Source organism: Atractosteus spatula, chromosome 7 (genome assembly GCF_055471065.1).
Source record: "Atractosteus spatula isolate fAtrSpa1 chromosome 7, fAtrSpa1.hap1, whole genome shotgun sequence".
NCBI classification, from domain to species: Eukaryota; Metazoa; Chordata; class Actinopteri; order Semionotiformes; family Lepisosteidae; genus Atractosteus; species Atractosteus spatula.
This window is the reverse complement of record NC_142712.1, coordinates 44,422,658-44,440,168: the sequence shown is the minus strand read 5'-3', so window position 1 is coordinate 44,440,168 and position 17,511 is coordinate 44,422,658. Positions and strand designations below refer to the sequence as shown.

Here is a 17,511-nt window from a genome sequence, read left to right as displayed (position 1 = left end):
CATAATGGCAAGACGGATTACTGTATATCTGCCTAAAGGAAAAAATCAATACATCGTGGAGTGTTGCAAGGAACGAAAACGAATTGGTCTTTTTATTGATATTAGTTTAAATGAATTCCAGTGTGAAAATAGGAATGTGTACGACACATTCAGCCAAAACACAGCGGCGGATCGGTAAAGAAAGTCAATGGAGATCCTGGATCCTGAAGTGCTTATAGAGCGCCGACATTGGTGCTAGTCGGTATACTAAGAAAAGTTTTAAATATAGATTTTAACTGTTTACAATATACTACTACCGTTACATAGCTTATCATATTATTTTTATACAATACTGCATTATTGATAATGTAACGCAACGGGGGCTCAGGCGGGCGCCCTTGCCGCATCAGGTCGGCCCCACACCGTCCGGGGCTCGAACCCGGGACTTCCGCATCTCTCTGCAGCGACCTAGCCCCGTGAGCTAAAGAGAGATCTCTCTACAGCACAGTAGCTGTGGTCCTGCTATCACAGGGAAGGGCGGTGACGTCACCTGCTCTGGTACGCCGGCTCTTACACAGTACCTGTCGGCCGTAAGCGTTACAATAACATTTAGAGAGGTTACCAATTAACCGCACGTTGTAAACCGTCAGATATTTCCGGATAAGAGAAAATAAAAAAATCTTTTAATCTTTTAAAACTCGTTAAGTATAACAAACTCCCAGTGGGCTGTTCGTTTAGGCAGCACTGAAAAACAAGTTTTCCCTCTGTTCTTTTATCTTTTAATGGCCGCAAATGAACTAGACCTATTGTCGCGACGTCGCTGGCGGTCGACTGTTTTTGCAGCAGTTTGCCCAACTAATTTACGGCAGCTCGAAAACTGATGTTTCTTGATGCTGATTGGTTATCATGCAATGGTTCCTCCCCAGTAACCCTTCTGAATTGGGTTGGTTCAGTAAAGTCAATATAAATTGAATCAATTATTAATTTTTATTTTTTAAAAAACAATCTGTTGTATCAATTGTGTCGAAGAAAACAGCAACCACAACGTTATAGAGGCGGCGTTTTGAAATATGGGCGCCGGTGCTTTATTTCGATTGTTCGAAACACCAGGGGAAAAACTCTAAAATACAGTCTTGTGGAAGGTAAAGTCGAATTCTGCTTCAGTAATCAATTTATCCTTTTTCGTAGCACAATTTCAAGTTTAGTATTTTACACACTTGCCAGTTAAATCCGGATTATCGAATGGTGAGGAGATTAAAACAAAACAAAAATAAAACTGCTCAATTTGAACGGAAGTCTGAAAAGGGGAGACCTGGAAGGTAACACTCTATTGTTTGTATAATAATGGTCCTCTTCACTTCAGAACTCTTGTATTGTTATTTTACAAATTTGAAGTCATAAAACTGCAGCTCTGTGACATGTGGGGCTATTGTTTGACTGACTTGGATACAATATTGAAATTTTATTTGCAAAACAATGTGACAAGTGCAGTAGGAGCACAGGTCTGTATATAGTGTATAGCGCACAGAATATTGTAATGATCTAGGTTTGGGGTTGGCTATTACGCATTTAAACTGAACAACATCCTAACGAATCTGTATTACTTTTAGACACGGTGTTCCTAAAAGTTATGTTTAAAGATTAAATCAGGTGTAATTTTGCGATTTTTAAATACTTGTAAATGCCTCTGATATTAGTGGTAGTGGCTTTTGAAAAGGCAAAGGTAGAGACTCGAGGCAGTGTTTACAGCTACATCGGGCTTTTTAGTTGACTGTTGCATTGAGTACTTAAGCACATCAATGGTAAGTATTTTAGCATTAGCTATAGAACTATTTGGAAATAATCGATGTTGAGTTATTGTACTGTATACCATAACTTGGACTTGAAACCATGAACTTTAAAGGAAAAGGTACATACTCTGTAAACAAAGTAATTATACATGGAACCATTTGTTCTACATTCTAAATTCTTTTGAGTATCTATCTAGAAATCAAGTATTTGTATATCCCATACTACCACAACTAAAAAGGTGTTAACTGAGTGAATTAAAATTTCAGTCAATAATGCAAATTTATGGACAACTTTTAAAGTTTTCTGGCTTATTTCTTAATTGAGAATTGTTTTACTGTGGCAAAATATTCTTAAACAGTAACCATAGCCAGCATAATAATCTCTCCTAAAAGAAAGTGCTAGTGGTGTTTCACTAATAATTTATTTACAAGAATTAAGTGGTAAGTGGACCAGACCCATATTGTTGTAATTCCACTGATTGCAAATATATAGCTATAAAGGTACCAGACAAAAAAGGAAAAAAAAAACGTGTAGTTGTTTAATAGGACATTAATTTAATAGTGTCTGGAATGTCGGTCAACTCCTGCATGAAATCTTAAGTCAGTAGGTTTGCAGTTGCTTTCTTATTTTGCCTCCCACTTCAAATTAATGCACAGATATAACATTCTTGAGCTATGCGCTTCCTTCTACTTGTGCCCTTTGCAGTTGCTATCTTGCTCAGAGATTTCCAAACTGACATCTCTGTAGAGAGTTGCTCCTAAAACATCAGTAAATTGAGCTGCCTTGGTGTCTGAAAATCCTACTAAATGCACCTCAACAATCACCCTCCTTTCAAAGCAAGAGGTCAATTCTTAACCATAATTATAGGCAGCCAAGGTCTGGACAGCCCTTGTGTACCTGGCCTTAAGCATGCTGGGATGTTATTTACACGTGTGGAAGCTCTTACTTTCAATTTACTTGGTGTTCAACATATCCCCAGTTGTTGCCATTTTTTGTACCTTATGCTCTGAACTTTAGAGATTTACAACACTTTTGAAAAGTGAGGATAATGTGAGATATCAGACATATTATTTTTTATTTGAAAGAAGTTACTTTTTATGGAGCATACTCAGTATGAAGTTGGTAATAAAGGATATATTTTTCCCTTGTCTATGAATTCTTATTGACATTATGTATTATGGTCTTTTTTTTAGATATGTGTGTCAATTTTCTTGAATGATGATCACCTCTGGAAGATGCATCAGTATGTTTAAAGGGTTAAAAAAATGTGTTGCACATCAAGAGCTTTGAAACAAGGTAATATGATCAAATCTTTAATTACAGAAAAAGTGCTTAAAGACTGAGGTTTGATGTCAGAATTGCACACTGAATACTAGTGTAGTTTGAACCAGGTAGCTTGTGATGTGTTGTACACTACATTAATAATATTGTAGACTGCATTTATGGATGTTTTGTCCATAAATGTGAATTATGTACTTACCAATGATGTTTCTTGTTTTAGATGAAAATCTGAAAGTCCTGATGAATCCCTTGTAACGAGATGTAACAGGATGCTTCATCACCACTGTCGAAGGAACCCTGAACTGCAAGAAGAGCTGCAGATTCAAACTGCAGTTGCAGCAGGAGATGTCCATACGGTGCGCAAAATGCTGGAGCAGGGCTACTCTCCAAATGGCCGTGATGCCAATGGCTGGACCCTGCTTCACTTTTCAGCAGCAAGAGGGAAGGAGAGATGTGTCAGAGTGTTCCTGGAACATGGAGGTGGGAAATGTGGGAAAATGTACCTAATTTTTTATTTTGACTCTGAATAACTTGCCAAATGAATAGAGTTGAGAATAGTTTAGATCATATCAATAGATAATCTTATTTGTAGAGAATCTGAGTTAATATCAACATCACTAGTTGATATTAACTCAGTCACTAGTTGTTCGTACTGGTATTGTCTGATAGTCTCAGAACAAAATATCTGAAATAGTGTTTGCAACAGTGAATCAATTGTTGCAAAATTTCACCATTAATCTCAATGCATTTTCCAAGCAGAATTACTCAGTAATCATAAACATTTTTAGGAAGAATACATAGTGAATACTTACAGATATTGATATTAAATGCAGATGATGGTGAAGACAAGAAAGCAGCCGCAGAATATTATAAAAGACGGATGCATAGCAGTATAAGAACATATCGAGACAGTTCAATAAAGGGACTTTATTGCTTTTAAAAATTTAAATACTAGACAAATACAGTTGCAAGAAAAAGTTTGTGAACACTTTGGAATTACCTGGATTTCTGCATTAATTACTCATAAAAATGTGGTCTGATCTTCAACTAAGTCACAATAATAGACAAACACAATCTGCTTAAACTAATAACTCACAAACAATTGTACTTCTTGTCAGCTCTGAACACATTGTTTAAACATTCACAGTCTAGGTTGGAAAAAGTATGTGAACCTCTAGGCTAATGACTTCTCCAAATGCCAATTGGAGTCGGGTGTTCCAATCAATTCCCTATAAAAAAGGCACACAAAGGTTGGTTACTGGCAGAGTCTGCTCTTCTCAAGAAAGAGCTGTTCATGTGAACTATGCCCTGATCAAAAGAAATATCAGAGGACCTTAGAAGAAGAATTTTAGAGATGCATAAAGCTGGAGAATGCTACAAAAGCATTTCTAAAGGCCTTGGCGTTCATCAATCCACAGTAAGACAAATTGTCTACAAATGGAGGAAATTCAGTACTGTTGCTACTCTCCCTAGGAGTGGGCGTCCTGCAAAGATCACGGCAAGAGCGCAGCAATGCTGAAGGAGGTGAAAAAGTACCCTAGGGTAACAGCAAAGGACCCGCAGGAATCTCTTGAACTTGCCAAAGTCTCGTTCATGTGTCCACTATAAGAAAAACACAGAAGAAGAATAGTGTTAATGGAAGGACACCATGGAGGAAACCACTGCTCTCCAAAAAAAAAAAACATTGCTGCATGTCTCAAGTTTGCAAAAGACCACCTGGATATTCCACAACGCTTCTGGGACAGTGTTCTGTGGACGGATGAGACAAAAGTTGAACTCTTTGGCAGAAATGCGCAGTGCTATGTTTGAAGGAAATAAAGCACTGCACACCAACACCAAAACCTCATCCCAACCCTGAAGCATGGTAGAGGGAGTATCATGGTTTGGGGCTGCTTTGCTGCCTCAGGGCCTGGACAGCTTGCTGTCATAGAGGGAAAAATGAGTTCAAAATTGTATCAAAAAATTTTACAGGAGAATGTCAGGGTAGTGGTCCGTCACCTGAAGCTCAATACAAGTTGGGTGATGTAACAAGACAATGACCCGAAACACAGGAGTAAATCAACAACAGAATGGCTTAAACAGAAGAAAATTAGTGTTCTGGAATGGCCAAGTCAGAGTCCAGACCTGAACCCAATTGAGATGCTGGGGCATGACCTGAAGAGAGCTGTTCACGCAAGGAATACCAGAAATATCAATGAACTGAAACAGTTTTGTAAGGAGGAATGGTCTAAAATTCCTCCTAACCATTGTGTGAGTCTCATCAGCAGCTACAGGAAATGTTTGCTGGAGGTTATTGCTACTAAAGGAGGTTCTACCAGTTACTAAACACAAGGGTTCACATACTATTTCCAGCCTGGACTGTGAACGTTTAAACAACGTCTTCAGTACTGACCAGAAGAAGTACAATTGTCTGTGTGTCATTAGTTGAAGCAGATTGTATTTGTCTATTATTGTGACTTAGTTGAAGATCAGACCACATTTTTATGAGTAATTAATGCAGAAATCCAGGTAATTCGAAAGGGTTCACAAACTTTTTCTTGCAACTGTAAATACAAATAAATGCTTTATAGAAGTGGAAGATTACACATAAGGCTTAAAGCAAAATTCTCTAGAAAGCCCAAATAAATATTATACAAGGATTTGAAGAATAAATCACAAGGTCCTCTAATTGGTTAATGTGACCAAAAAGAAAATTTATTTGAACAACGCCCTGTCAAGTGAATGGACATTCAAAATAAAGCTGTTAGACTTTGTGTAAAATAAACTGATTAATCTTAGTAAAGTGTTTTGATAACATTTGTTCTATTTAGGCTGTGTCAGACCACATTTTTCCCCCACTAATGAACTGCAGCATGAATGGAGAAATGTTTGCACAGCTTTTAAGAAAAAATAGTGCTTACTATGAAATTTGGACAATGGGTTCATAGAATATGGTAATTTAGCGATGTTGATCTTAGATATTACTGATTTACAGAATCTGTCTTAAATGCAGCCATATAAGATCACTTTATTTGCCATATACAATATTCAGTAATAATATGTAATCAACATATATTTAATAATATGCATAATATACATATTTAAAAATTCCATCACCTCAGGCTGAACTTTCCAACAGAAAAACCTTGTGAAAGCACAGATTTTTGTTCTTAAACTCAGAATTTGTTCTTAATCCTTTTAATTACGAATTATATTGAATACTTTTTTTTCTTTTCTTTTGTCTTCTATTTAAATGTACAGAAGTGCTGGGTGTTAGGAATGGATGCAATTGAAGGACATAAAATACAGAATAAAATATTTTCCTTATTTAACAGTTTTGATGGCAGTTGGGTTCACAATCTTAGTTCTCTCTTATTTTGTTTTGGATAACAATTTAAATTTTGTTTTTTGCATATTGTGTTAATGATCATTATCATGAATTGAATGTTCTGGGACAGTTACAATTGAGGAGGGATTTATTTTAACAGCTTAATGTTTACTTATTTAATTTAGCATTACATTTTTAAATAAGCTCTTCAAAGGGAAAAAAGTGCTACTGCTACACATCTCTGCAGGTACTGTATATGCATCAGAAAAGCACTGGTGATGTTTTTTGCCAAGAGATGGCAGCATATCACTTAGAAAAAACAACTTTAATAAAGTTTAAGTACATGATGTATTTTGTGTGATTTATAGATGTTTCCTCTGTAAAATTAATAACTTGCAATAAAAAAGTAAAGTAAATGGTAACCTAGTTTTACAATTTTAACCAAATCGAGTTTCAGCAAATCACGTCGTCCCCAATATACATTGGGGATAAGAACCAGAGAGTTGAAATATGTCATTTCATTACATACTGTATATAGGAGAATATTTCTTCTCAAGAACAATGTAAATGTGAAGGTTTCATGACCTTAAGAGTGTAATTTTGCTTAGCTTTTCCTCTAACTTAGTGGGATGGTTTTATCATAAGAATGAATGGAATCGAGTCAGGCTAGGGACCATAAGTTAGAGTGTGTTTTAGTTGTAGTTAAGCAAATACAGTACAGTTGGTCCTGTTAAGTAGAAGTTACATTCCTAAATAATGCAACTTGCAGTGAAATGACTTAGAAAGGGAATTAATATCCATAGGGAATAGTATTATTAGCTAGAGATATGTCTTGAGTGGGGCCTAAAGGTTCATAATCTAAGTCATGTACAATACCATTGTCAACAAAACAAATAATTTTTAATGTTAGATTTTGCTCACAATATATTTTAATTTCCATAACATAATTATCTTCATACCACTTATGTTCCTGGCTTTTGGTGCAAAACAACATAGTGCAGGTCAACTTATAATGGAGACCACCTTAAGTGTATTTATACAAGAGAACAACCCAATATGCTGAGCATAGAAACAAATATATTACTTTATTAATCTTGTATGTTTAATACATATACAATCAAGTGTCTTGGGAATAACAGTGCACTGTTGCTTGTTGTCTTGGGTGTTGACAGCTTGCACTTTCTAACTCACCCTTAGGACCAATGACACAGTTTTTAAAAGGTGCATTACTCTTTTTCATTAAGAGAAGTTAAAAAAATATATATAATTTAACTAATGGTCTTTTTACACACATACGCATGGTTAATTTTGTATTGTCTCAATGCATTCACTTAATCCTTTCTGATGGATTCTTATTTTGTGTTTATTTCCTCTTTTTTTAAGCTGATCCAACGGTGAAAGACTTAATAGGTGGCTTCACAGCTCTGCACTATGCGGCTATGCATGGCCGGGCACGGATTGCGCGTTTGATGTTGGAGTCAGAGTACCGAAGTGACATCATCAATGCCAAGAGTAATGATGGCTGGACACCCCTCCATGTGGCAGCCCATTATGGTAGGGACTCGTTTGTCAGGCTCCTCCTGGAGTTCAAAGCTGAGGTCGATCCACTCAGTGATAAAGGCACCACACCACTTCAGCTGGCCATTATCAGGGAGAGGTCCAGCTGTGTGAAAATCCTGCTGGACCACAATGCCAACATTGACATCCAGAATGGCTTCCTTTTGCGCTATGCTGTGATCAAAGGCAACCACTCTTACTGCCGTATGTTCCTCCAGAGGGGGGCAGACACAAATCTGGGGCGCTTGGAAGATGGACAGACTCCCCTGCATCTGTCTGCTCTCAGGGATGACGTTCTCTGTGCTCAGATGCTGTACACTTACGGGGCAGATACTAACACCAGGAACTATGAGGGGCAGACACCAGTGGCAGTGTCTGTCAGTATGTCTGGAACGAGCCGGCCCTGTCTGGATTACCTACAAGAAGTCACAAGTATGCCTTTATTATTTTTGTGCTTTATTATAAAAATTAAGTTTTCATTTAATGCAAGTCATGTTTCCATTTTAAACATTTTCGTTAAAAAAAGCACATAGAAATCAAAACCTGTGTAGTTGTACATTTCCTTCTTTATACTAATTTCAATTACATGAATTTGAAAAATGAATTGAAATTGGTTTGAAACAAGGAATTGGAATAAAAAAAAAACTAGAACTGACCTCAAAACGGGTAGAGGCCTACAATATAGTAACTTTTTTAGAATTAATGGGTTCTCTTAGGACCCAAAGGTACAAGATCTATTTATACAAGATTTGACTGTAATGTAATAGTGTTTGTCATGCAGTGCCTATCACGAAATCAGATTTCTAGGCGTATGTCAGACCTTCTTGCCTGATTAATTAAAGGAAAAGAGCTCCCCTAAGGAAACAGCTGCCTAACAATTCAGTCCAGTGTTGCATACTGGAGAATCTCACTGTGCCCGAAAAACAATTAGAAACAATAATTCTAATAATATTTGCACTTCATGAATGGGTGATGACTTGCTTTATGCAGTATTGAAGTTCAGCACCCACCTGGCATTCTGTGCCAGTTGTACCGCTACATAACAGATCAGGAGAAGAAGGGAGAAATGTCTTCATTTGAATATTGGGAGAAATTTAGGCAGAACAGTGTTTACAAGCCAGCAACCTTACCTATTTAACAATGTGCACATTTCAACATTTTGTCAGTCCTAATCTTTCCTGTAAGGCAGTTATTACAGTGACAGCAAAGAATATGTATAGAGACCTTAAAATGTTGACTTAATCCAAAAGTAGATATTGTGCTGCAATGTAAACAGCCTAGCTACTATATTTGGAGTTTGCCTGACTTGTAAGTAATGTTAAATTTAGATATTAAATCCCCGGCCCGGAACAGGAACATTTTAATTCTTTTTAGTACTTTATTATATTTTGTATTGCACTTCTGCTCTCTAAAGACAAACATTGTTTAAATGAGCAATTTTATCAAATCCAAGTGTTTAGCACAGGTAAGTGCAGGGTTAAAATCCCTGCATTTTTTCTTTAAATAGTGTGTGCTGTAAGCATGAGTTACTGGCAAATGAAATAGACACAAGCAGCTTTTTAATAGCACCTACTATTTTCTGATAATTACCCCTAAAATAATAAAAAATCTTTCTTTATGCTTGTTATATATGAATATTACTGTTTTCTTGTTTTCAAAGGTCCCATATATGATTAAAATTATGAACTATTTCTATATTGAATTAAAATTAATTCTTGATAAAATTCAAATGTAGTATAAATATGATTGTGGAGTAGATTTTCCTACAGTAGCACATTTTCCTATAGACAAGGAAGCGCAGACTGGTGCAAACTCACAAAGTGAACTCTCTGCAGGTACAGTAGATTAGAATCAGACTAGATTGTCTGAACTTGAATCAAGCTCCAGATACTGTGACACATTTGCTGTATTAATTTGTTCATGGTTGCGGGCCTTTGTACTGTCCTACTTTAAAAAATGGTTTTACACAAACTTACAAATATAGTGCACTACATTGCTCAATATATGGAGCCTAACACCCCAAACCTAGTTTTGGAATAATTTTCCCAAACAGTAGTAAAACTGCTTGTAAAGGAAAGCCCCAATCTTTTATCAGCTATTCTGTATCACCCTTGATTCAGCCTACTTGCTGAATCCCTCCTGAGAATACCACTGACATTCCAGAGTCAATTTTCTTTTGCCATCTAGGGACTATGTAGAACAATCCAACACTTGCATTTGATCTATTGTTTCTTTATAAAATAAGTCAGTACAAATAAAATATTGGATGTTGCAGTAGGGAGCAGCAGTGTTACATGTGCATGTCTCAGATCTCGGCAAGGTTCCAATAGGAACCACCTGTAGCAAGGTGAGGGTACCTGACGTTGGCATGGCAGAATGAATTGCACTATTTAATTTGGCTGAATCTACCTCTGGAGTTGTAATTGTGCTTGACTTTTGATTTACAAAAAAGTGGAGCTTTAAAAATATTAATCTGCAGATGTCATTGTTATGAAAAAGACTTGCTTTTTTGAGGGAAAATGTCTAAAGCGCCCATATCGACTACTCAGAACTCCCAAAACAGAATTACAATGTTATTCTCATCATAAAGAGTGAAATTACTTTATAATTTAGGTTGTAGACCTGATACTAAAAGGTCTAATTACAAACAAAAAATAGAACAGGGATTTTTCAACGTTCTCATATACAACACATTATAATGATCAGTGTGTGATTCAGTATTCACTTACACAACAATGAAAGGTATGAAAAGGAGACGGCCTTACCTGGAGCAGTAATGATTTACTTAGCACAATACCAGCATTCCTTTCCATTTACTGAACTTTGATATCAAGATATCAAAGAGATTTGTCTTAGGCTGCAGTGTTAAATCAAACCCATTTGGAACTGGATGATTCTTGTGATCGGGTTTCAGATAGGTTATGGATTACATATTAAAACACGCAGTAGCCTAACTGCGAATGCTGTTTATTTCATCCCGTCATTGTAGGTTGTATTGAACACCTGCTTTAGAGGAAGACACTACAGAGGCTTTGTTTGATCTGCATTTCCCATAAAGAAATAGAAAAGGTAGTTAAAGGGACATGACAGGCATGCAGATGCGCGGAACTTAGTCAGTGTTGTGTTTTTTTGAGACAAAGTTTGTTTTTGACTATGTCCAATACAAAAGAATGCTGGAGGCTTCATTCCCATTAATCCAATAATGTTTTGCTTATGTAGGTGAAAAGTAAATGCAGCCTCTTGTGAATTACTTTGACTTTCTTGTTTTGCTGTTTTAATAGGACTGTAGCAGACTGTAGGGAAACTTTGGTTTAATTTGAATTTCTTTTAAAGACTATTAAAATCAACTTCCCTGAACGAAGTACAAAAGTTGTTGATTAAAGTAGCTAAGGGTAGCAGAAAATGCAGATTTTTAATGTACAGAGGAATGAAGCATATTTTTTACTGTGTGGCTCATAAAATAGAGACATTACCCAATACCCCAATTAAACAGCATTATTGACTAAATGTATTACGTTTGCAGCAAACATCATTAGGATTTGACCATTCATTGTGTTAAGAGTGCCTGCTTGAAATTGTCTTATTTTAGCTTGTGAACATTGTCAGCTCTTATCATTTTACCTCTGCCTGGGAACATGAGGATTAAATACAGAGTTTCATTGTGGTTGATTTGCCTTTTATTCAAGGATTTCTCAACTTAAGTCAAAGGTTTGTTTAAGGGCAGGCCCTAATCCCATATTTATTGAGAAGCAATCAGGAATAAGTAAGCTCTGTAGACACCAACATCTACCGTAATAAAAGGCAGCTGCTTAAGTAACCAAAGAATTTTCGGGCATGACCTTAGACTTCAGTTAGCAATTCCTGTAAGGAGGACCAGGATGTTTGGAAAATCCCTTTGATTCTTTACAAATTGACACCTGCTAAAAATATGCTGTTTGTAATTTTTTTTCTATTATTAATAAATAACCACTTCAATGGCATGTCAACTTTAATAATTTATCATAATTTCAGGTTTTAAAATAGTTTTTTATGAATGTTTTGTATATAGCTTTAAGTGTTTTGGGTTTTTTTTTGGTGATTTTTAGCTATTTCTAAATGGTTATCTGAACTGTAATTTTATCTCTGTACATTATTTCTGTTTCTCTTTCAGGACAACCAAGAAATTTGCAGGACTTGTGCAGAATAAAAATTCGACAGTGTATAGGACTTCAGAATTTAAAACTTCTTGATGACTTGCCAATTGCCAAAGTCATGAAAGACTATTTAAAACACAAATTCGACAGCATCTGATCCGTACAGTCTACACAAAGAAAATGACTGCAGACTTACATCCTCAATGAACTCCTATGCAAGTGCTGACTTTTGTATGTGAAAGCTCTGAACAAACTTAGATTTTGTATAAGCTGCAGTCTTACCTTTGTTTTTCACCCCAGGTTTCATGAAAATTTGCTTTATTAAAGTTTTTTTATGAAGGTCTTTTCCATTTTAACAATATTCATACAGCTCATGGGGAAAACAGAAGTTCTGAATCTTTGTTCTATAGGCTATATAAATTCTTGAAAAATTGTGGTATCTGTCTGGCTCCTGAGGGCAGTAGTAAAGTGGGAAAATGTTATTGAGAAATTTGCTACTTTATGCTTTTTTTAAAAAAATAATGAATTTAGTTGTTTTTTAAAATTTAAATGAAACATTATGCTCTGTTAAACAAGTTGTTTTCAAAATGTTTTCTTAAAAGTAAGGTTTTCTCAGAGTAACCATTCTCAGATTGTGTGTTCTGAAAGTAAATGTTAGCCTTATAATTTGAAATTCTTGGACACAAATTTTTACCTATTATAAACTGAGTCTAACCGTAATTTTGCAATTCAGCAATTTTGTGAGAAGTAATTGTATTACTGAAAAGTCTCAAATCCGAAGGCCATTCACATCTCAACCTCCTTGACAAATTACTGCTTTAGGGTAGACATGACAATCTTTCACTTATTTCCAACCAAATACTTTTTCGTCATGTGGACTATGTCTAGTTTTGGCAGTATGCAATGGTTTCGGAGTGTAGAATGATGTCATATTGTTTTGTAAAGCAGGACATAAAAAGTTTAAATAATGATTGAAAAATTATTTTTTTTAGTATTTGGGGAATAGTTGATTAATATTCAGATACTGCCCAGTCACAAGAGCTTTTCCTAGGTCATTTTATCAAGGGTGAATATAAAGTGTGTGGATATTGTCTGCCAAACTGTTTTCATCTGAGTTTAACTTAGCCTGACCTTTTAATTAAATTTAAAGAACAGTGCAATATAGGCTCCCTCTTCAACACCAGTTGTTGGTATAGACAAAATCTAAGCAGGATGGCTTGAAGTAGCTAGATTTATTTTTGAAGAAAAGCAGCAAAGTAATTTCATGAACCAGGCATGAAAAAGAAAATGTTTTCATATTGTCACAGAAGGGATTAATTTGAGAACATGCAGTAGCTTGTACAATTATTCACCCTCCTGCAAAGTTTACACGTTATTGTCAGCTTACAACTGGGACACTTTCAAATAGGACTTTATAGGTAGAAGATTAACAATCCATTAACTGATTAAAACAATGGTGAAAGCTGATTCAAAAAATTTAGGAGATTCACATTTACATAAGTACTCAACACCTTTGCTAATGCAACCCTTAATCAATTAAGATGTGGGAGAATTTGATGACACACTGAAACCTTTGCATAAATGTTTGACTCAAGAGTAAATATGTATGTCTGTCTAAATTCCCTCAGACCCTTACTGCATTTCAAGCAACAACTCACTAGTGATGTGATATATCAATCAAGTTTTATGTCTAACAGTGGAGTCACTAATTTAGTGGCAAGAAGGAAGGCTTTATGGGAAAAGAGTTATCTTAAATCTCTTATTAGACATGTGGCAATTTGGGGTGAAATGAGAAACAAATGGCACTTTTTAGTCTATATGTAAAGTGATACACCTGGTGCAAGCCCGACACAGCACATCACATTTTCAGCACATTCCAAAGGTCAACCATGGTGGAGGCAGCACCGTGTTATGAGGATACTTCTTACCAGCAGGAACTGAGCACATACAAGTATATTCTACAGGAAAGCAATTAATTGAGTGGCACAAACTCCAATAGAAAATATATGGCAAGCTTTGGAGATTGCAGTGTAAAGTACAGACCTTTTCCATTGCTTTAAGCTGGTAGAGACATAAAAAGACAGCAGTAATTCCTGCCAATGTTGCTTCCACTGACTTGGGGATTGAATTGTTGAATTAAATCTTCTTTCTGGGTTTCCCTAACATTCTGGTTTTATCAAATACGACAGCATTCAGTTTGATAGCTATAGTTTTGTATAAAACGGTTGATGTGGGGAAAAAAAATGTATGTATTTCTTGAAATATATCAAAATGTGATAATACTGGCAGGTGGGTGAATACTTTTGCAAAACACTATATAAACTTTTTTTTTTCTTCTCTGAAGGTTTTATCCCTCAACTTTTTCAGAGTATGGATAATGCAGAATTAAATTGATTTGGACTGTTTATCCACTCATGAGCAAAGTTTAAGAACATAAGAAAAGAGTTAGGGTAACAGCCTTGAAAACGCATATGGGTAGAGTGTTCCAGACTCCTACAACCCTCTTTGTAAAGAAGTGCCTCCTGTTCCTAGTTTTAGATGCTTATCCCCTTTCTTCTCATTTGTGTCTTCTAGTTTGGATTTCATCACTGATTCTCAAGACATCCCATGGGTTGAACTTGTTAATGCCCTTGAGCATTTTGAGTATTTAAATTGGATCTCTGTCCTCTCTGTTTAAGACTAAAAGGCTTTAGTTTTTTTGTCCTTGAGAGCACAGCATTCCTCTACCTTAGACTGATTTAAACATTCCATTTTATGGCTCAGTTTTATACGCAGTTCTTTTGAACAAAGCAACATTTTACTTAATTCCACATCAATAATACAAGGAAAAAGGCACTGCAAAGACATAACCTTGGCATTGTGGTACATGGGGAAATATGCACAAAAAAATGCTAAGAGAAACAAATTCTTTACTAGGAGTATTTTAAATAGCTGTTAGTGAGCAGAAGGTGTAATATTGATTAGTGAAAGCATTTTTCAAGGAGTCTGCTGTTATGTATAAATGAAAGACTTAATCCTATCACAGAAATGTAAATATTTGTGTTATAAATGTACAGCAGATATTTTTTTAAGATTATTTAAAGCTTCAATATTTCATTCTAACAGTGTAAGGAAAAAAGTAATTGTGCTTGGTCTGATGTGGCTTTTTCAGTGTCTGTTTGCACAGTGCTGAGGTCTTTGAAGTGGTAGAAGCCATTGTGTTTAACCAGAGTGAATTGGAATTCGTTTGATCCATCTGGAGCCATAATGGGTACAGTGGATGAGGGATTAAGGAGTTGGTGAACAGTAGTGGCCAGACCCGAAGAGAAAAAATGCACTGCACCTGTTTAATTATGTTTCTGTATCTTAAACAGTATTTTAAACACATGCCTTAAGTGTATGATAAGACCAGACATCTTCAGCAAAGGTTGTATCCTTTGGTAATGTCCTTCCACATTAATTGGACAATGGATAAAGAAAAGTTTTAAAACCTTGTGTTATATTAATTTGGGGATTTTCCAGAATATAACTATTATATCAGTGGTGTTTTGATTTTTTAACTTGCCAAAATATAATAAATGTTGGTTTTGAATGGTGCTGATCACACAGCATGATATAGAAATGTTTTGTGACATTTCCCTTTGTTTTTTTCAAACATAGGTGAAAGGCTATAGGAAATGTGATCCTTTGAGCCCTAGGTCTAGTTACTGATGGTCCTATAAAAAACAAGTATTCAGCCTTCTCTTAAGAGTTGTGTAAACCACTTATTATTGGCCAGAGGCAAAAAATATATTTTCAAACATTGATCACTTAAGAAAGAGCAACACTCTCAGATTGTCTTGCTCATTTGGTAGTTTCGTAGCTGCTTGAATCTAAAATTGTGTTCAGACATCTCTTGAATGATTCCAGAGTTTGTGCCACAACCACCTGAAATGAGAAGCTTGTCCCTAATGCTGCCAACAGTTTGTGTAAAGAATTGTATTATTCTCCATCTTAAATTAATTACATTTTAGTTTCAAGTTGTCAACCTCTGTCCTTGTTTCACTGATTCTAAAATAATGCTCTGGGTTGATATTGTCCATAAGCTTTAGGATTTTATATACTTAGATAAAATGTCCTCAACCACCTTTGTTTTAGAGTGAAGTAATTTAGCTCCTTTCCCCTACCCATATGTAAGAATCCCCTGAAAACAAGAATAATACTTTTTGGAACAGGTAAAGGTTGACAAACAACATTCTGTCTCTTTTCTTTTACTTTCAAACATGGAATAAGCCTTTACCTGTCCTTTTGTAGCTTATACGGCACATATTGACACAGATACAACTACGTACTTGGAACTTTATAATCCTTTTTGATCTTTGTACTGGGGCTTAAATATCCTTTTTGGTCATTACTGTTTTCACATCTATTAACAAAATCATTGCTTCTAAATTAATTTCTCAATAAAATAGTTCTGGTCTTCACAGTGCATTGCAGTTCTTGAAGAGTATCACAGAACTGTACAACAAAGTGGTGATAAATTGGTTCAGCCTTCACTTCAAAAGGCACTTTTGTCCATTTGTCTTTAAGTGTAGTTTATTGGTAAAAGTAGCATTAAAATTTCTGTATCAATATTACAATTTATTAAATTATGCAGCACTCTTTATCCATGCTTTTCCAAAAGCAGCCATTGCTATCAGCTGTCGCAAGCTTAGATATCCATCTAATTTATAAAGAAAAAGTCATATTAAATATTTTGAAAGAGAATTGTCTAATTTAGCTTGTATAGAGATTTTTTTCAGCAGTAAAGAAGAAACATCTTCTGTTCACCTCCAGAGTCTTCCAAACTACCAACTGCTGAATGGTGGGGAAAAAAATAAACAGTGCTGAAAACTGTCTGATCATTTGTAAAATGTAAAAATCTGTGAATAAAAAAGGGAACTTACAATACCTTGCTTCTGTGTCTTGGAAATGTGGATATATCTTTAAATACTCGCAGGCATTAAAAACATAACAAATACAAAATATGTATTTTTGTATTTTTAATGAGAGCTAATATATTGGGATCATAAAAATGCCCTTTTTCATATTCTTACTTTTTTTTGCAGATTTGGAAAAACGAATCTACTATTTTTTCTATTAGAAAAATATTACTGCACAGTTTAATCCAGTTTTTTTCCGTTAATGGATTTCTTTGATAAACAGTTGATTTTCTATATTTTGTTATAAATTCTAATGCTAAATGTACATTAATCCTATCAGTTCTCACTAAAATATAAATCTTATTGCAATGCATTCAGATATCGATCAAAGAATGCACAAATATTACAAAAACAGTAATCATAATTTAGTAAGTAAAATTTGCTCATTTTAACTAAGGGAAGTGTGGATAATATCATGAACATATACCTTTAGCTATTGAACTGAACATATAATTATGTTCCAGTAGAGTGACAAACATATACTCTGTGAAGACTTATTTTATCTGCTGTTTTATCCTTTGTA

The 17,511-nt window shown here is 35.3% G+C and overlaps 1 protein-coding gene across 2 annotated transcripts; it reads left to right on the top strand.

Moving 5' to 3' along the window:
- Positions 1 to 1,005: 1,005 nt before the first annotated feature.
- On the top strand, positions 1,006 to 16,954 carry asb7 (ankyrin repeat and SOCS box containing 7). 2 transcript variants are annotated; one of them, XM_088919943.1, is made up of 5 exons: positions 1,006 to 1,121; positions 2,964 to 3,066; positions 3,272 to 3,531; positions 7,742 to 8,347; positions 12,066 to 16,954. In XM_088919943.1, exons 3-5 carry the CDS (start codon positions 3,321 to 3,323, stop codon positions 12,203 to 12,205), a joined length of 957 nt encoding a protein of 318 aa, XP_088776069.1. In that variant the 5' UTR covers positions 1,006 to 1,121; positions 2,964 to 3,066; positions 3,272 to 3,320; the 3' UTR covers positions 12,206 to 16,954. The 2 variants fall into 2 exon arrangements, with proteins under 2 accessions (XP_088776069.1, XP_088776070.1); XM_088919944.1 differs by lacking the exon at positions 2,964 to 3,066.
- The last annotated feature ends 557 nt before the right edge of the window (positions 16,955 to 17,511 follow it).